Source organism: Magnolia sinica, chromosome 16 (genome assembly GCF_029962835.1).
Source record: "Magnolia sinica isolate HGM2019 chromosome 16, MsV1, whole genome shotgun sequence".
NCBI classification, from domain to species: domain Eukaryota; kingdom Viridiplantae; phylum Streptophyta; class Magnoliopsida; order Magnoliales; family Magnoliaceae; genus Magnolia; species Magnolia sinica.
In genome coordinates, this window is record NC_080588.1 from 2,774,070 (window position 1) to 2,795,716 (window position 21,647).

Consider the following 21,647-nt stretch of genomic DNA (forward strand, 5'->3'; position numbering starts at 1 on the left):
CCATCCAAACTGACGTGGGACCCCACCTTGCGTTATGTGTTTTATACACATGTGACATGTGTGACAGTGGGACTCACGTGAGCTCTGTTTCACCCGCACTGTCAGCATGTGCACCAGTGGGATGGCCCACCAGTGGAAATCCACCGTGATGAAAGTGTTTTTTGTCTACGTCACCCACGCCGTCCATCTGTTGAAAGACCCCCCCGTGATGTATTTTATCCTTTGTCCGTCCATTTTTAGATCATGGGATGAGTGGTGTATGGGTTTCACCAGGACCGCCCACGTGGGACCCACCTTTGCTGCATGTATATGATCCACACCACCCATTAACGGTGAGACCCACCTTTGTGAAAGAGGCTTGGCTGGTGTATGTTTACACCAACTATATTGATGTTGTTTATAATATAATAACATATTATATTATTATATAATATATATTGTTGGTATATATCTTGTGAGCCACCACGTGGATTCCACCTTGATTTATGTATCTGATCTGCACCGTCTAGATGTGCTGGATGGTGGCAGCCACCTTGATATGTGTTTTATCAACACCGTCCGTCCAGTAAGCTTTGTGGGTCCCACTGTATAACGTCAACAAGTTTCTGTGGGGCCCACATATGAGGTATGTGTTGTATCCTCACCGTCCAGTGTAAGGACGATGGGATTCCACCATGATGTATGCGTTTCTCCACCCCGTCCATTCATTGGAAGTGGCCCCACCATGGCAACATGTGGGGCCCACCTTGATTTAATGTATTGCATCCACACCGTCCGATCCATGGACAGTGGATGCGGATTAACTGGAGTACCTCACACCAGCTTGATAGCTGAGGTATTGATGTCAGCAAGCACTTGATTTATGTGGTGTATTCCACGCCACTCATCTATTTTACATCCATGACCATCCATTAGTGCAGCCCATTGGTGTAGCCCACCTAATCTGTATATGGCCCACTTGTGCGGCCCATTGGTGTAGCCCACTTGATGTGTATATGGCCCACTTGTGCGGCCCATTGATGTAGCCACTTGATGCATATTGGCCCATTGTGATATGTATTAGACCCATGACGCGTGGCCCTTCTGATGTGTACTCGGCCCATGGGTTGTAGCCCAGTGAAATGTATACTCGGCCCATATGTTGTGGCCCATTGTGATGTATTTATTAACTGTCCATCTTTTGTGGCCGTTGAGATCGTACTTGAGGCCCTGCTGTGTGGCCCATTGTGGTGTATTTAAAGCCCAGATTGTGAGACCCATTATGATGTATTTGTGGCGCATTGGTGTGGCCCATCCATGAGGCCCGTCTTGATGTAGTTGTGGCCGATCCACTAAGGCCCACCTTGATATACATGAGGCCCATTGGCACGGCCTGATTTGATATACATGAGGCCTATTGGCGCAACCTGATTTGATATAGACGAGGCCCATTGGTGCATCCCGCTTGGATATACATGAAGCCCATTGGTGCGACCCATCATGATATATTTTGGCCCATGGGCGGGACCCACTTGTTTGTATTGTTAAGCCCATGTAATGAGGCTCACTCAATATATGAGGTCTAGTATTGAGGCCCATGCGATGAGGCTCATATGATATATTTGAGGCTCAGGTGCAAGGCCCACCTGTTGTGTATTTGAGGCTCGATATGATGTATATTGGCCCATATAACGAGGCTGATGTGATGTAAATGAGGCCCACCATGATTATATGTGAGGCCATGGGCTCATTATATGTTTCGCCCTATGTAGGCCACTCCTTAGGAGCAATGTTGGTTAGATGTCCACATTGATGGGCAATGATAGTTGGATGTCCACATTGTGACCTTCCCTTAGGCCTTGTTAGACTCATTCTCATCATTCTCTTGTAGGTTAACCCAGATAAGTGGGCCCCATTCGCTATAGACGGATTTGATATAACCACGACCGAAAGCCGATCTTTACATTATGGTTGATTGGTTGTCCATCTATGGACCCCGCCTTGTTTACATATGCTGGTTGTTAGTGCCGATTATCGATGTTGATCGTTGGTGCTGATTATCGATTCCAATTTGTCGAGGCAGAGTATCGAGGCCGATTCTGAGTGTCTATTCCGACTGTTGAGGCCGATTTCGATTGTTGAGGCCGATTCCAATTGCCAAGGACGATTGTCGAGACCTATATAATGTATATGCGACCCGTAGTTAAGGCCCATTGTGATGTATTTAAGGCCCATGGGCAAGGCCCATTGTGATGTATTCGTGGCCTATGGGCAATGCTCATTGTGATATGTATTAGGCCCATGATGCATAAGCCATTTGATGTATACGAGACCCATATGTAAGGCCCACATGTCATGTATTTGAGGACCATGAGCAAGGCCCACCTGTTGTGTATATATGGCCCTTGAGTAAGGCCTATTGTGTTGTATATTAAGCCTTTGTCTGGGGCCATGGGCCCATGATATGTTAGGCTCTATGTGGGTTATTCCTTAGGGGTAATGTTGGTTAAATGTCCACATTGTCGAGGCCGATTGTCGATATTAGTTATTGATACTGATTTTGACTATGTGAAAGCATAACATTATGATACATGCCATTACGCATCATGTACATGTTTGTTATGAGATGTGGTTGACCATTGCATATATCATTGGACAGGTTGTTATAAGACTCCTTGGTAGGCGGAGGTTATCTCACATGAGCACACGGTATGCACAGGATTGATGTATGACTAGATTGTATGATTCATGCATCTTGCATTGTGATTACTGTACACTCTAGTGACATCAGGGCTGTAGCCTCCACAGGCATATCGTGGATGGCCATATGGGACACCAAAAATCTGTTCTAGCATGGGCTGCCATGAATGGCCCTGAGTGAAAATTCCTAAACCCTCTTGGTACCAGAGGACGCCCCAACTTCAAGACCGAGTGAATACATAAGCGCCTGAGTGCCGAATACCAGGAGGCTGCGTCTCCCACTATGTCATGGTCATTTGGGAGGGGGTGTGGCCTTACCCGCCCGAGGATAGGGGAATAACTAGGCTGAGTTTGACCAACTCATAAATGGGTCCACTATCGACGTGCCCGGTAGATATTGGCTGACTACTGCCCAGGCGGATGGTGAGGTCTCTTCCACTTGCATGGTCGCGCGTCAGTGGGCGGCGGTTGCATGTAAAGTATATTAGACCCCAATGATGATCCCAAAGATGAACTGTACTGATATGTGGACTTATTGAGCAAGAGTTGCATACTCATTCATTTATTCATTCACTATCCACTTGGGCTGGTGGTGTGCAACTATTTGTTATGTGTACCTTCGTAATGACCCTGATTTTGGTTAGGGCGCGCGACTAACCTGAGATCAGGAGTTTCCAAATTTAAGTATGGGACTGGTTTGGATAGAAGTCCCTTACGATGGACCCCATTGCCTGCGATACTATGTACTATCATCTCAACTTCACACTTCAGCATGGTCATTCCATTCGCACTGCATATTGCATTACATCCGTGACATATGACATTTTGGATTACTATGTTTCTGCATTTATGTGGTCTGAGTACGATTGACGCTATTCGTGAACTCATCAAGAATTATATATTGCTTTGCATCATCGGCATCTGATATTTGGCTCATTATGATTCCTCATTTGCACAACTGATCTGTATTGCGTATTTTGATATCGATTGACTCATGGACTTGTCAGCGTTTTCGCTTACTTTGATATCGTACGATTCATGATCTTACCAGTATTTCCGATATTGTATGATTATGGTATTGTATTGAATTCTTGGCACTTACCTTGTGCACACACTTACACCACCCTCTAAGTTTTCTATGAGCTTATGCACGATAGATGCGTGCAGGTAATGTTAGGTCATGGCAGCGTCGAGCTTGGAGCCTGTAGCTATCTTCTGGAGCTTTGATTTTTGATGTGTATTTCCCTTTCAGCACTGTATTCAAATGTTTATATTAGTAGATATGTGATGACGATGTTACCTTTGTGATTTGGGTATACTTGTGGTTATGCTTCTATCGAGTAAAATGTGCATTGGTAAATCTTCCTTGTAGGATTTTAGGATTGAAACCTGGCATATGGGCGCTGAGAGCTAAGAATGAGGTACTACGGAGGTTGTCGGCATCGGATTCGGCGATCGGAATTCTTGTGAATCCGATTTATGGGTTTGGGGCGTGACACCCATCGCGGATGTTGAGTCAAGACGGTGCCCGAAAGTTCCTTAACTAAGTCAATTCGGAGTGTTACACATGTACTCGGTGAAAATTTCACATGTGAAAAATTGATGGTTGAAAACCGTCTCAACACCTATACTCGGTGAATTTACAATAGTTGAAAATTGTCTCAACACTTGTACTCAGTGAAATTTCAATTGTACTCGGTCAATTTTCACTTGTACACTGAACATTCATATATACTTGAATTTTCACCTGTGAAAAAAACGACGGTTGAAAACCATCTCAACACTTGTATTTGGTAAAATTACAAGGTTGAAAACCATCTTAAAACATGTACTCAGATAATTTTCACCTCAATAGCTGCATAGTTTGCACCCGTAAAAAAACAAAAATTGAAAACAATTTCAATACTTGGTGAATTTACGACGGTTGAAAACCGTCACAAAATATGTACTAAGTAAAATCTCACCTGTACTTGGTGAATCCTGTACTTAATGAATTTTCACCTTTACACGATCAACTTTCACATGTACTTGATAAACTTTCACCTGTACTCAATGACTTTTTACCTGTACAAGATGAATTTTCACATGTGAAAAAATGATTGTTGAAATTGTCTCAACATGTACGTGGTGAATATATGCTGGTTTGAACTTGTCTTAAAACCTGTACTGAATGAATTTTCACTTATATTTAGTAATTTTCACCCATCTCAATACATGTACTTGGTGAATTTTCACCTATGAAAAAAGGCGACGGTTGAGAATCGTCTCAACACCTGTATTGAAGAATTTATAACGGTTGAAAACCATCTCAACACTTGGTTAATTTTCACATGTACTTGGTCAATTTTTACCTGCACTTCGCGAATTATCAACTTTACATGATCAATTTTCCCATGTACTTAGTGAACTTTCACTTGTACTTGGTGAATTTCCATATGTATTTGGTGAATTTTTATAGGTACTCGGTGAATTTTTAGTCATGAGAAAACGACGGCTGAAAACCGTCTCAGCACTTGTACTCAGTGAATTTATAACAGTTTAAAACCATTAAAAAACCTACACTAGTTGAATTTTCAATTATATTAACACCTACACTCATGAATTTTCACCTGCGAAAAAACAAACAGTCATGTTCAGTGAATTTACGACGGTTGAAAACCATCTCAACTTGTTCTTAGTGAATTTTCACCGGTACACGGCCAATTTTTATGTACTAGGTGAATTTTCACCCGTCTCAACACCCGTACTCAATGAAATTTCACCTGTGAAAGAATGACAATTGAAAATTGTATCAAATCTCAATTACCAATGGTTTTTACCTATACTAAGTGAAATTCACTTATACTTAAATCCTCTGTACTTAGTCAATTTCGCGGAGACAGTAATATTAAATGAGAACTTGGTCAATTTTACTGCGAAAAAATACATTCATTCTTCATTCTTACATCCCTCAGCCATCATTCCAATTGAGCACGAGTTCGATAAGAAGGAGGAGAGCGGTGAAGTGAAACACGATTTTAAAATAGAAAACATTTTATGAATAAAACTTGAAAGATTGCAAGTTTACCAATTTAACTGATATGAAGTAATGAATAGAACCCTAATACATATTTCAGATGTAAAATGATAATAATTCGAGATTCAACTAAAAAATTAACCGTATTTTTGTCCAAGTAAAGCCAGCACAGCACGTTCAATACAGGTTTAGAAATGGAAAATAAAGTTTTAGAGATTTAATTAGGCTAGTTAGTCAAAAGTGAAATTTATCTTTGATACTCTACCACGTGAAGTTCATGTGACGGGAAGCTATGTTTATGCCAAATCCACCCCATAGATATGTTTTTCCATATCATTTTAAGACAGGACAAAAAACTGAAGCAGAGCCAAAACTCAGTGGGCCGCATCATAAGAAACAATGAGGATTGAACCTCCACTGTTGAAACATTTGTAGGACAAGAAATTTTAGAAATGGCTAATATTTTTGTGTTTTCATTTAATTACTATAAAAATGACATCATGAATGGTAAGGATGGCATATAAACATCACGGTGGACCGAGGGAATTTCCGACAATAGGCATTTCCCTACCCATTGTTTACTGTAGTGAGGCCACTTGAGTCCTAGATGTGCCTCATTTTTTGTCCCATGTTGGAAACTGATACTAAAAAACGGATGTGTGAAATGGATTTCTAACAAATATCACGGTGGGCCCCACCTAACTTCCCGCAAAAGGCTTTGGCAGGAATTCCTGGGTCCAAATCAAACCATCGAAGTATCGCATTAGCCACAACATTAGACATCCAGATATTTATTAGACGGTTAGAAACGAATACATCCAAATTTCAGGAAAAACTGTCCATGAAATAGCTGCCCTTCAAAAACGAAAACACTTGGTATCTCGCGCTGGTACGTACCCGGGTTAATTTCACTAGCATGGGAGAAACTACTTAGCATGAATAGAATCCATGCCGTCCATCTTTCTTAACACCAAAAATCAAGATGATTTATCACATATTTTGTCCATCCCAAAAACACTATAATATTATCTCTAAATTCATCTTTTTTGGTCTACCTGAGGTTTGGGACACTTTTAATTTTGGATACTTATATCATCCTATATATTCAGATTGATGAATGGTTTGGATGGTATATAAAAACCACGATGGGTCCTACAAAAAACAAATGGTGGGTATTCCATCCCAACCATTTCCTATCTCGTAGCTAGCTAATTTCTTTCTGTGATCATGTTTTTTATTTTCAATGGTTAAAATAGGTAATATTATCTGATGGACGGTGTAGATCTCGTTCAAGATACATGCACATGTTCTAGATTTTTGTAAGTAACCCTTGTAGGTACCTAATGCGAGGTACCCTCGCGCGGTTCCTTTCAAAATGGGTAGTGATTCTTAGATCAGATAAAGCAAAAACATCCGCCACGCATCTTCAAACACGCAGCAGAGAGAGAGAGAGAGAGAGAGAGAGAGAGAGAGATATAGAAGAGAGAGTGCGTAGGATAAGAGAAGGTGCGTAGGATAAGAGAGAGGGAGAGATGAACGTTCTCCACAGAATCGCATCCTGTCCGTCCATCTTCATCTCATCTTCCTCCGCCTGTTTCAAACTCCCGCCAAACCTCCACCAATCCTCTCTCGTCATTACAAAACCCTTATTCTCTTCTCCTCCTTCTCTCAGAACACTCATCTCCTTTTCATACGCGAGAGCTAGGGTTAGGGTTTCCGTACATGGGATCTCCACCACAACCACCGTCTCTTCTCCTTCCTCCTCCGCTGCTGCTGTCGCCGCAGTCGAGGAGAAGGTTCCTCCTCCGCAGAAGGGAGGAGATTCGGAGGCGGAAGTGGAGAGAGTCGTTCTTCCCACCAACGATTCTTCCGAGAAATTGCTGCGGATTCGCCACACGGTAAGACCTCCCCCTTCTTCTCGTCATTCTTTTGTAGAGTTTGAGCTAGTTCTCAATTCTGACAAGTGGGGACCATGGGTTTGGTGATCTGGACCGTTGGCGTGTTGTGTGCCTCCTTGGATGGACTATGTTATGAAAATTTGCTTGATGGGTCGATCTTGACCATTCGATTTGGGCCTATGGATAGACGGTTAGGAAGAGAAATAGAAGAAAGGTCCTGATATTGGTCTCTGGGATCTTCCGATATGGGAGAATTTGGTTGGATGTAAATGATCAGTGGTCTGGGCTACTGAAGAAATGGGCACCGTTCGTTAGAATTCAAAACTCATGTACACCATGCAAAGATGTGGGCCACCATGTATTGTATAATTCCTCTTTTGGTTCTCTTCTTCTTCCTTCTTGAGAGCTGCTAAGGATGTTGGGCCTTTATGATACACGACCCACGTCTTTGTGAAGTGTACAAACAGGTTTGCAATTCTAATGCATGGGTCTCATGGTTTGGTAATCAAGACCATTGGTCTTTGGCATAACACCATGATTGGATTGTTTCCCTAAAATCTCCTCAATCAGACAATCTGAACCATTCGATTTGCAACCTGCAGACGAAGTGTTTAAGAAGAGAAATACAATAGTGATCCACATTCAACTGGAAAAGGTCTCCAGATTGTTTGTTTGGATGTTCATATCAGGGAGAAGTTTGCAGTGTGGTCCATCCTCAGTGGGATGCAATTGACCGATGATCTTGATTGCTGTACCAAGGTCCCACTTGTTAGAATTGAAAACCCAAGTGTACAGTGCAAACTGCAAAGATGCAAGTAACATATAGTATAATTCTTCAAGAATACCCAATATTACTAGGGCACTCTCACTGGCAAGGAATGTGAGTGTGAGAGCATGGTGATAGCCTGTCAAAGCATGGTGCATTGTACTCACACTATGACAGACTGACAGTCGCTCACATTCACAGTACAGGTTGGGTGGCATACACGTGGTCAACTCTGTTGCCAAATTGTGGGCTCCATTGTGTATGGAATGTGACCCAAAATCACAGTAATTGGATAATTTGACCATCCAATTAGTAGCCATCAAATGGATGTTTTGAAAGAAAATTGATTAATGCTTTGACTTCTACATGCAAATGTCCACTCATCAAACAGTTCGTATCATCTAATCAATTTGATAATGGTCTTAGGTATGTCTCATATTCACCACTTCGACCTTCAGGTATTGGGTTCAAGCCCAACTTACTAACCAAATCATTGTCATCATCTAAGCCTTATCCGAAGTAATTGTGTCAGCTACACAAATACTGTTCTACCATTCCACTATATCAAGGACCTTATCCAAATGCCCTAGCACAGGCTTAAAACATCACATCAGGATTAATGAGACATTTGAGGAGTATCCATGAGATAATACTGTTTTATTATTATTAATGATACTAATTATAATAATTAGAAATCCAAGTATTAGCATCTCATATATCGATACCCATTCTTGTCTTCATGAAGATTACATGTTCGCCTTTCGTAAACTGCCCCAGTTGCGATGATTTTGGCATCTTAGGAACTCAGTCTTTTATGAGCAAGCAATCAAGTTGACCGTAACAGCCACCACCAATTCTGTTACGGACCTATGGTCCCTAAACCCCCCCCCCCCCCCAAAAAAAAAAAAAAAACAAAAAAACCTGATAAAGAACATGTATTGGCCCTGTTTGTTATGGGGCCGTTACGGGTCTTTTTTCTGTAACATTTGTTACGACCCCATGATGTGTGATGGCTACCACCGTTACTATTATGTAATGGCTGTTACGGCATACAATACTTGCAATGTACTGTAAAGTCACCCATATCAATCTTCAGTACCTCATCAAAGTCAATTTCTTAGCCAGATAAGCTCATCTGGAAAATTGAGAAGTCTAGTCGCTTCACAGTCAGGTCCTTTTATTCCTACCTCTCTCCCCCCTCGAACCCTCCGATCTTGGCCTCCCCTTTCATCTGGAAGTACCCGATCCCTCCTAAGATCAAGTGTTTTGCCTGGCTGGTGGACTGCAACAAAATTCTCACTATCGACAACCTTGGAAACGTGGTATGCAGCTGGTCAATGGTTGCCTCTGTTGTATGTAGGACGCGGAATCGGTGGATCATCTCTTCGTCCACTGCCCGTTTATCCGTCAAATCTGGAATGGCTTCTTGTCCCGGTTCAACATCTCCTGGTGTAACCCCCCTACGGCTCATACCTTCCTTTCGTCCTGGCACGGGTGCAAGATCAGTAGACCTAGAACTGTGATTTGGAGAATGGCCATCATGGCCATCTGATGGTCGGTCTGGCTGGAAAGAAATGAAAGATGCTTCAATGACACGTCTTTGTCCTCCCCCGCTGTTGGGGCCAAGGCCAAGCGCATGATGGCGGAATGGGCTGTTAACATTAATGGCTTGATAGGCTAGGATTTCTGTTAGGATGATAGCTTCTCGTCTGCTTCCTCAGCAGATTAGTGTGCTCCCTTTTCTGCTTTCGCTGCTTGTTTGTCTTTCTTCTCCTTTATTTTAATAAAATTTTTCTCATTGCCTCTAATAATAATAATAAAAAGTCAATTTCTTAGCTGGAAACCATTCCTTTTTGTTCCAGCATCGTGTACATAAGGAAGCTGAAGGATAAGTTCTTCATGCACAAAACGAACACTTCACTGATTATGATCTGCCTCATTCCATTTGTTGCCCTAATGCAAACTCGGAAAGGGAAAGCAAATAGATCAAAGAAAAGAAGAAAGAAATTGTGGGAAAGGACCCAACAATCATCTAGCCAAATGCTAGAGATCAAGAATGGAAGACTGTGAGCAAGCTCAACAGTCATCTAATCCTGAACTACAAATTACTTCCCCTTCAACAACTACCATAGAGAAAATAAAAGAATTTTCATAAAAGAGGATATCATTCAACTTATCTTATTTAATAGGTCTAGGCCTTATTTAGAATCAGTCCTTACAATATGCAATAAAAGCTATGGAATCTAAAAATAAAATTCCTAACTAACCAAGATCTAAAAAATAGGAAATTACTTAAATAGGAACACACTATAATTAAGAAAGTACTTAAATAAGAAATTTCAAAATTATTTCTTGCCTAATATAAAGCTAATATAAAGATATGAAAGAAAAAAGAATTTTCCTAATGTAGAAATTTGAAAGAAAAGCAAAGTAGTGATGGGAAAAGGGAAAGTGGTCCTTTTCTTGTAAACACGTGCGGAGCGTGCACGTATGGGATGTGGGACGATTGTTTCATGCTCTCATTCAAGCTACCATTTAAATTTTATTAATGTTGAAGTAACTTATATATATATATTTACATTTAAATTTCCTGAGAAGATTACTAAATATTATTAAAAGAGAGAGAAGTCCAAAGAGCAGAACAACAAAGAGCGTGGACGGCAAGCATCCTCTCATCACTCAACCCTAGGAAAGACCAAGATACAAGAGAAAAGAAAGAAAGAAGAAAAGGAACAAAAGCCAAAACATCAACAGAGCTAATAAAGTAAGGCCCTGCCTCTAGGGATGTTCCGGAAGAATAGTCCTTTACCTCAAAATTTCCAAAAATAATTTAATCCTAGTCCCTACTAACCCCAATTGGGATATAGGCTTAGATGATGATGAATTGAATCCTAGTCCCTGAATAACATTGCCATGCAAATCCCTCTAAGCCTTAGCTGCATGATCTTTCCAACCAGTGTTCGCATTGTCGACGAAATGTCGATAATATCGGTGTCGCTAGTCAACCCCAATTTTTCGCTTCTCTCTGGATTATCGGCAAAATATGGGCGATATCGTCGATAAATTTGGATTCTTTGCAACAAAATAGGTAAAAAGTGAAAAAATTCGAAAAAAAGAAGATTGATGTCGCAAATACATGATTTTGGTGAAAAATCGAGGATTTTGGGAGATTACCTTCTTATTTTGTTGGATATAGGATTTTAAAACCCTCGATCGAAAACCCCCCTTTCTTCGCCGAAAACTCCTCTTCGCAGACGAAATCCCCACTTTTATTTATTTATTTATTTTTTTCTTTTATGCTTCGGAATTATGGAAGTAGACTGCATGTGCGCTTCAGCATACTGAGTAAACTCTCTGGGCCCACCGTGAATGTATGCGATTTATCCACGCCGTCCATTCATTTTTCTAGTTCATTTTAGGGGTAAATCCCAAAATTAAAGCATATCCACAGCTCCAGCGGACCACACCACAGGAAACAATGAGAATAATGATTTTCACTGTTGAAACCTTCTTAGGGCCCACAGTGATGTTTATTTGTCATCAAACCTTTTTGTAAATATAAAAAGGCATGGATGAAGGGTTAAAACAAATATCAGCTTGATTCAAAATTTTTGTGGCCCCCAAGAAGTTTTTAATGATATGTTTTCAATTCACACAGTTTCCTGGGGTGTGGTCCACTGAAGATTTGAATCTGGTTCATTTTTCGGATCACGCACTAAAATGAGCCGTCATATATGATGGACGGTGCAGATGTAAGGCACATACTTCACAATGGGTCCCACAGTTAGGGATCCACCGACCTCAGTAGATTTTGGGATCCACCCAAACCGTGCCAGAATTGAAGCGGATTGCGTACTGAGTAAACTCTGTGGGGCCCATTGTAATTTACGTATTTGATCCACTCTGTCCATCCATTTTATTAGATAATTTTAAGGCATGAGCCAAAAAAATGAAGCATATCCAAAGCTTAGGTGGACCACACCACATGAAACTGTGTGAATTGAATGTTTACCATTGAAAAATTCTTGGGGGCCACAAAAGTTTTGTATCAACCTGATATTTCTGTTTTTTATTCATCCATGTCCGTGTGATCTTATGAACAGCTTGGATGACAAAGAAACATCACTGGGCCCTAAGAAGATTTCAATGGTGGAAATCATTATTCCCACTGTTTCATGTGTGGTCAACTTGAGACTTAGATATACTTTAATTTGGCTCAAGTCATAAAATAAGATGGAAAAACAGATGGACGACATGGATAAACTAATCACATTCGGAATGGGCCCAACAGAGTTTACTCGGTATGATATACTACTTACATTTGCCTGGACATGGATGGGAGCAGATTAGTTGTTACCCGGTAACAGCTCTGTGGGTGTTACTCTAACCGTGTTGGGCCCACCTTGATGTATTTTCTGTGCATCCATGTTGTCCATCTATTTTTACATCTCATTTTAGGTGGCGATCCCAAATCATAAGAAGATCCAAATCTCACATGGACTATACCAATGGAAAAAGTGATGAATAATTATTAAAACCTATCCTTAGTCCACAATATTTTTGAATCAATCTAATCTTTCTACTTTCTCATCATCCGGATCTTCTTTACTTTATCAAGAAGTTGGATTGCAAATAAACATTATGAAAACTTTACGGTGGGCCCTTTCGAATTTTTGATGGTGTGGCACTCGATCACCATTATTTCCTATGGTGTGGGCCACTTGAGATTTAGATATGCATAATTTTTTGGCACCCGGTCCTAAAATGGACTGTTGAAACAGTTGAACGGCATGGATATCCAACAAATTATCAAGGTGGGCCCCACGGTAGGGGTAACTCCCACTAAGCTGTTAACTGCATAACACCTAATCCATTCCCAACTTAGATGGCTACCGACGGTGCGTAGCCAATGGCTATTGGACGGTGCTCTTTGAGCCCCACTATCATGTTTGTATTTTATCTATGCCGTTCATTCATTTTTGTAGATCATTTTAGGATAATTTGGAGTGGGCTACAAGCTTACAACACTCAATACTCATGTGGGCTACAACACTTGAATTTTGAGTTTTAAGATAATTTTACACCTTTATTTAGCCTAATTAAGTGTTTTATTTGATATAATTCAATGATATATAGTGAAAATGTGACGGCCCACTTGATGGATGGGGTGGATCTAATGTTTGTCCCAACTCCCAAGTAGGATCAACATTCTACATTACCGTTAAGAAAAATACATTTAAATTTTTAATTCATTTACTTTTACATATATTACTTATTATATGCTAGTTGCATTATATAAACTCATTTTGGTTATTATTGGAGTAATTTCTTACGGCAATGTATGCTTTTTTGGGCTCCATTAAATGAAAACTTATTATTTAATACATTTTTTTTTATTACAAAATTTTAATTCCTAAATATGCAAATATGTGTATTTAGGCATGTTCTGAAGTTTCATTGAAAAATTTCACCGTTATCCCCATGTTTTCGCATTTTTCCCCACATTTCCGGTTATCGGCGATAACGATATTATATCTTTATCTCTGGCCAGTGAAACTTGTAGCGATACCGACAACTCGAACACTGTTTCCAACTAGGTGCTGCTCCCGATTTGAACCACGCTTTATACTCATGCTCCTGTGCCCACTTCCTAGCTCTTTATACTTGATAACATTTTGAAACAGATGCTCCGTGCTCCAACACCTGAATCCGTTGCTGCTCTGCTTCATGCTTCAGTGCAACTATACCCTAAACTCTGCCTTTCGAAGGCCCCACCCAAAGATTATTGAAAGAAATTGAGCAAATTAGGGATCCAATTTATAAGATCCTTCTGTCAACAATCTTAGAATTTCTCTCCATGGCCCCCACATTAAACCTGGGATTAGAAAGGACCAACCTTCCACCCAGCGATGACATGGAAAAGGACCCATTTAAGTTCCAACTGTCAGCCAACATTCATGCAACATCTTGCTTCTTGAAAGTTTTGTTTTTTAGTTGGGTCATCACACTGAAGTTACAAAGTGTTACTAGTAATATTACAAATATCTGGAAGTGAAGCATGTATGAGCAAGGTCCCTTCCAATTGAAATTCCCGTTACTTACCATGTTTATTTGTCAACCTTTTGTCCTAGTTCTTAAGGTTCCTTTGGCTTATAATATCATTTTAAGCGGACTTATCAGGAAAAAAGAAAGATCTAGTTTGTTCTTTTGTTCAATTCCTTCACACAAGTTATCGTTTACGATCCTGAGAAAGAATTTCTTTGCTGTATTGCCACTTTTACATAATTTCTTTGCTGTGCATTGCCACTTTTACATGTTCTATCTTTTCTAGCCAGACTTGAATGTGGCAGCCTGGACGGAAACATGTGTGAAAGGGTTGCCACAGCCAACAGGCACTGAATGTGGTCATGCCAACCAATTTGATGGGGGCCATGACAATGTTTAAACTTTAAAGAATGTCGTCTGCCTTAGTGTCGCACAAATGAAATGCACGGTCAACGTAACAATGAAGAAATGAAGATAGAATCTAAAGTAACTCTCTTTAGTGGTATTATTTGTATTACACTTCTATATCATCCTTCTTTATATATTTATATATCATACAATTTTCTACATTTTTTAAACATTCATATAATAATATTATTTTTAGTATTATAATATCACTGTGTGAATGACTGAATGTATCAAAGACGCATCTTGAGTTTATTAAGAACTTTAAATAGCCATGTGCACAACCAGGTGATATTGACTCACCTTTCCATGTCTATGCCTTCTGGTCTGCAGAGTTTTGGCAATCCTTGCATCTATTTATTTATATGCTATGTTGCAATTGTTGAAATGAATGACTAAAATTGGTGTATTCCTATTTCCTGTGATAACTACTAAATTCCAATGAGCTCTGCTTATGTCATTGTTTGGTTACCATTGGCTCAAGTCTATATGATCAGTAACTTCTCTTTTCTCCGTTGTAATTCTATTGTGAAAATTATCAGTCATGCATCATGTTTACTGCTGATAATGTGATCGCAATTTATAACATCTTTCTAGATAATCTGTTAATCACTTCAAAAAGAAGAAGAAGGTAATCTGTCAACCAGATGAGTCCATTTCTGACACACATTATTTTTTATTTTTATTTTTTGTATTTACAATCTTTTATGACTCGTTATCTTAATTTAATCTTCAAGGGAGATGCACACATTGAGAGTCATCGGTAGAAGCATGGACCGTTTCTCTTTTACCTTTTCTTTCTTTCTTTCTTTTTTTAATCCACTGGCATCTGTAGATTTTTTAATACCGATCCATTGCAGGGTTCACTTCATTATCTCATAAAACGTGTGTTTTGACTAGCAGATTTTGTGTATGACTGCAGTGTGCCCATGTAATGGCTATGGCTGTCCAGAAGCTCTTCCCAGATTCTAAAGTGACAATAGGTCCATGGATAGACAATGGATTTTACTATGATTTTGATATGGAACCTTTAACTGACAAAGATCTGAAGAGGATTAAAAAGGAAATGGTAAGCAACACATGAACCTTAAAATCTTTTTCATCCTTTAATTATGAAGACAGGTCAAATGTTATGCATAGCTTGGGTAATTATTCATTAGCTTATGCTTCCAGGGTACGGAATTTATTTCTTACATCATCTGTAGGATCGTATCATTAGCCGAAATCTGCCATTAATACGAGAAGAAGTTTCTCGTGACGAAGCTCAAAAAAGGATAATGGAACTAAATGAACCATACAAATTGGAGATTTTGGAAAGTATCAAGGAGGATCCTATCACCATCTATCATATTGGTCAGTCTCATTACTCTTGTTAACTTCCTGTGTTGTCATAGGTCTTCAGCCCATATTGACTTGTGTTCAAATCTGTTGTTGAATATCGTCTTTCTAAATCTATCTGCAAACATTAAAATGTCAATGATAAGTTCTAAGTTCTACCCTAGATTGCAGGTGGAACTCCAATTGTATCATGTAGTTGCCAGACATTCTCACATATAATTGGATCATGTGGAACTTGTTGGTGTATTTGCAATTGACAATTCTAACGTTTTATTGTTTTGTTCTCCTTGCATAGAATTCCACCCTTTGTTTTCCAAAATTTACAAATACTTTTCTTGTTAAAAATACTCTGCAATCTGTATTCCTGTCTAATTGATCTGTTTACCTATGAAAGGCAATGAGAAAATGTGTCTAAAGTAAAACTACCAAGATCACAGGGGCCATAATTATAGCGGAAGATTCACATACATGGATGCAGACCATTCCTTTAATTTCTATTCTTACTGGATCCAAGGTGTTGAGATTAATATCGGTTGTAGGCATCCTGCTTGCTGGTAGTGTGAGAATTACATGCATCTCCGTGTGCAAATGCATGTAGATTGTGTGCTTACAATTATAGGTACCTGTGTACATGCTAATGCATGTATGGGTTTGTGCTCCTATGCATGCTCACATGTGCCTGTTTGCAGGTGCAGCTCTAATCATTATGCCTTATGTGCAAATGCAATGCCAAACTGTCCATCTTTCCATTCGCTGCTCATTTTGCGTCCTCTCTTTGGGATAGTTTTTTTTTTTTCATTGCTTTTCGATTTAGCTTGGTCAGCCAGAGAGATGCTTAAAAGATTTGATCAATAATTGGGGATTCGACCCTTTCAAAGCTAGTTTCACATCCTGTGGAATCTCATCTCCCTTGCCCTGTGTTGGGAAGTCTGGCTGAAAAGAAACAGGTACATTTTTAAAGGCGCGGAATCCACGGTGATCAATCTTTCCAAACATCAGGTCCAATCTCTGTTCTTGGGTGATTAATGTTGAAACCTTTGAAGGAATTTTGGAATATATCCTCAGCAAGAGGAGATCATGATCTGGTCGAAGTGACAGGGCCCTCCTCTGAGCCCTGCCAAAACAGACCCTGGCTGGAGATTGATTTTTGATGCAGCGTACTGACCTAATGCTCAAGCTTTTGGTATTGGTCTCTTCCCGGATGTTTGGGGAGATCTGGACTTTTTCTGGCTCTGCTAATGGGGGGGTTCCCACCTCATAGCTATTGTGGTGGCTCTTTGGAAAGCTGCTCAGCTCATTCACAACCAGTTCAGGCAGCAGCAGTTTTCTCTCAAGAGTGAGCACAATTCTGTTCAGTGCTGGGCCAATGGGATAGGTTGTAGTCCAAGGTTTGTAAACCTTTTGTGCCGTGAAATTGATTCCTTAGCTGGGGGGTAAATATTTCATTTAAACCCCTGGTTAATAGCTGGGGGGTAAATATTTCATTTAAACCCCTGGTTAATAGCTCAAATCCTTTGGTGCTTGATTTTGCATTTTCAGGGGCCTTATGCCCGTTTCTTTGTACTGGGAATCCTTCGTCTCTTTGTTTAATGAATCTTGTTATTCTCTCAGAAAAAGGAAAAGAAAAAAGCCTTCAACATATCTGGCTCACACCACACCTTAATGACACATAATAGAAGTAGGCAATACTTTAAAATGCAATCAAGGATGCATTTAGATCTACTATTATCCTTGGAAAAAGTAACGAGTAGGGGTCATTTAGATGTGTGGATCTTGAACATGGATGGGACTGGTTTTTTAAATATCAACGATATCGGCCGATGTATCCCACGATATATCTTGTATCCCACCTGTGCGATACGATACGCACAAGTAGTGGGATATATCCCACATGTTCGATCCAGTGAGCATTTTTTATTTTTGATCATTTTTTTTTCTTTTGTAAATTATGTTAAATCAGTGTCCAATTGTTACAAATCCATGATTTTTCATGTTTTGCATGAAAAAGATTGGAAGCTTCACTTTCGAGATTTGGAGGACATGGGCCCAGTTGTAGAAAATTGAAAATAAAATAAAATAAAAATAATTCCCAGTTTCGTGCAAATCAGTTGCAATCATTATGTCCAAACATAAAATTAAACATATATGTAACCTGATCTAGTGATTCTTCTTTTTCTTTTGAATGTATTGCTTGTGTTTCCACACGTCGTCTTACATTTATAAATGATATGAATAGACTTTGAATATACTTACATCAATTCAGTTAGACAACACATAGATTAGGACCCCACACGAAGAAAACCTATTATGCGTACTTGTTTTTTGTAACGTTTTGATTTATAAGTGTGCATTGATGTCTTTTTAAACAATCGTTGAAGTTTCATTGAAAAATACGACCAATTTCCCAATATTTCCCCATGTTTCCAACAACAGCGATACGTTATGCGATACAACCGACATATCCCATGCGATAACCAATATGTATCCGTATCCCAAGGGTGCGATACGGAACGCGATACCAATATTTCGAACATTGGATGGGACTTTTATGAAAAGAATTACTTGGAAGAGGCATCTTTCCTTTTTTGAAAGAACTCATTTAGGCAATTTTTGTGGAAATGAGTTCCATGGTACCTTGAGTTCTGTAGTGGGCCAGGGCATCCAAATGCAAGAAACTCTAAAGACCTTGGAACTTAAGTTCCATGCATCCAAAGTTCCCAACGATCCCATTACGAAAAAGGTCTTCCTTTCTACCTACTTACATTGTGCAGGTATCCTTTCAAACCGGATGGTCATCGTTTGTAACAAGTTTGCAACGCTTATTTAAATTGCGTTGTGTCAACAAATATCTGTGTTTGTGTGCTCAGTTCATATGGACACGGCTCATATACAAACAAAATTTTATATATATATATATATATATATATATATATATATATATATATATATATATATATATATATATATATATATATATATATATATTGAAAGATGATATTTTATTGGGCAAACAGCCAAAAATAGAAGAAAAGAAAAGAAAAAAACAAAAAAACAAAAGAAAGAATGGAAAAAATGGAAAAAACCAAACCATGACCCTAGCTGTTTTCATGCTGCACTAGTAGGAGGCATGCATTTGATTTTTATTTATTTTATTTCAACTTTTCTCACTAAACTCCATGTATTCATCACAGGAAATGAATGGTGGGACCTCTGTGCTGGACCCCATGTCGATTCGACTGGAACTATAAACAAGAAAGCTGTTGAATTAGAATCAGTTGCTGGGGCATACTGGAGAGGAGATGAAAATAAGCCAATGCTGCAGAGGATATATGGTACAGCATGGGAGACTGAAGAACAGTTGAAGGCTTATCTTCATTTCAAAGAGGAGGCAAAACGCCGTGATCATAGGCGCCTGGGTCAAGATCTTGATCTGTTTTCTATACAGGTACTGTAATGCTACTGAAATTGTCTGACTTTTTAGAACTGGTCTATCATTGCCCAAGTTAAATCTTATTTCTGTTTTTAGTGTATGCGCGTGTTTGCGCGCAACTGTCACGCCCCGAAATTCAGAACGCGAGTATAGTGACCCAAATCCTGTGTTTCAGGGTCTGAATTAAAATTCGAGCATAGATTCTTTGAGATTTCATTCCACACATTGCATGTTGAAACAAAATCCAAATAAACTCTGTTAAGCTATAATTGAATTGCAACCTAAAATTTCAAAGTCAAAATTACTTGCACTAGATTCCCTACAAAGAAAAACTCCACTAATGTATTATTACATCAATTTCAACGAAATAAAAATAATTCAACATATACTACGGGTGGCTCTTCTAGTAGAATGTGACTGTTCGGGTACTCTACTTTGCCTGTGTCTTTTTCTTCCTAAAAACCTGCAAGAATTGTGGTGATTTTGGTGGGCTAAAAGCCCAGTGAAATCATGTTCAACCCCATTGGAGTTCCATGGGATTTTTCAATACAATCTTACTCAACATTGAATAAAGCGTGTAAGGTTTTCATGAAATGATGTTCTCGGTAATGTTTTCCACAATTTAGCGTAATTTAATGATGATGAACATGATGTCATGTATGCACATGTTCAATGCATGATGAAATTAAATACATGTCAGCAAATCAATTGATGCAGGGACATGTGATGACGTAATCCTAAATGCATGTATAATTAGGTTAAAGAATGTTCAAATAAATACACCAATTAACTAACCGTTTCCAGTCAAAGGGATTAGGTAAATTTCAAAATAAAGATGAGGTCATTCTGTCAGGATCATGCCCCTTAGCATAAAATCGTGAAAACAGTAAAAAGGGAGGACCTAGGGATATGAGGATATCCCAGATATAGGATAAGTTAGTCCACAGTCAAGTTTGGATCTGATTCTACTGACTAACCATCCCTCTTTTCCGTTCAAACTAGAAAAAGGGATATCCAGAGAGGAACGAAAGGGGGTGAAGAATGAAGGGTTCGAGATGAAGAAAGTACATGTCCTTTTGTCGTTAAAAGAAAATGAGGATGATTCTTACATTTTCCTGCACCTCGAAGATCTAGAAAGAAGGAAACCTGAAATCGGGGTGAAATCCTCAACACCCAAGGGCCAATCCTGAAACCCTAATATCTTAAATAAAGAGGAAGAAAAATACGAACATTTATTCATTCAACAATAATGAAAATAAGGTTTCTTACAGCGTATATATAAGCTATGGAAAAAAGTAAAAGTGCACTAAAGTCCCTGAAAACAAGAAAAAAAACAAAAAAGACGAAAAAAATAAAAAAGTGTAATAAAGCTCCTGAAACAAGGAAAAAAAACAAAAATGCCTAAAACTAAAATACCCGTGTGGTAGAGTGTGAAATCCGAACCATGGATTTATGGTCAGGGTGCGGTCATGCCGCTCCTGCACTCGTAGCGCGTCAGAAAATGGGTCCAATGGACCAAGCGTCCATCCACATCAACTTCTCCGCTTCGGTACTTTGTTGACGACGCCTCCACCCCTGGTACACTTTAAAGGGTACACCACTGATATCCGCATCATCAACCATGCCCTCCTGGTGAGCAAATCAACCATGCATCGTCGTTCCAACCGAGCAAGTCAAGCATGCATCACCATTCTAACCGAGCTAACTGAGCAAATCAACCATGCTCCATCATTCCAACCGAGCAAATCATCCATGCTCCATCATCCCAACCAAGCAAATCAACCATGCTCAACGACCAGATCTCGCTGCCTCTAGATGTTAGGAACTTGTCACAATTCAACTGTGCTCACCTAACCGGTATAGCGAGGCGGCAATTCAACCATGCACGCTGGTAAGCAAATCAACCATGCACTATCATTCTGTCGTCCAATTCAAAATAGAAATAAAAGGATGCGTATGAATGTAATGAATATGAGAGCATAATCCAAGCACATAATGCATTCACAAATTTCACCCAAGCATGCCATGTAAATAATGTCTCAAGTAAGAGGGTTTCACGTGTAAGTTCTA

At 39.4% G+C, this 21,647-nt stretch overlaps 1 protein-coding gene across 8 annotated transcripts in view; it reads left to right on the forward strand.

Moving 5' to 3' along the window:
• The first annotated feature begins 7,139 nt into the window (after positions 1–7,139).
• Positions 7,140–21,647, forward strand: part of LOC131229894 (threonine--tRNA ligase, chloroplastic/mitochondrial 2) — a 33,244-nt gene continuing 18,736 nt past the window's right edge. For all 8 annotated transcript variants that reach the window (XR_009163641.1, XR_009163644.1, XR_009163640.1 and 5 more), the window contains exons 1-4: positions 7,140–7,593; positions 15,732–15,878; positions 16,015–16,162; positions 19,339–19,592. Coding sequence is in view for 4 of the 8 variants with exons in the window: in XM_058225957.1 (XP_058081940.1) it covers positions 7,228–7,593; positions 15,732–15,878; positions 16,015–16,162; positions 19,339–19,592 (915 nt within the window). In the remaining 4 variants the exon portion in view is untranslated. The remainder of the gene's footprint in view (positions 7,594–15,731; positions 15,879–16,014; positions 16,163–19,338; positions 19,593–21,647) is intronic.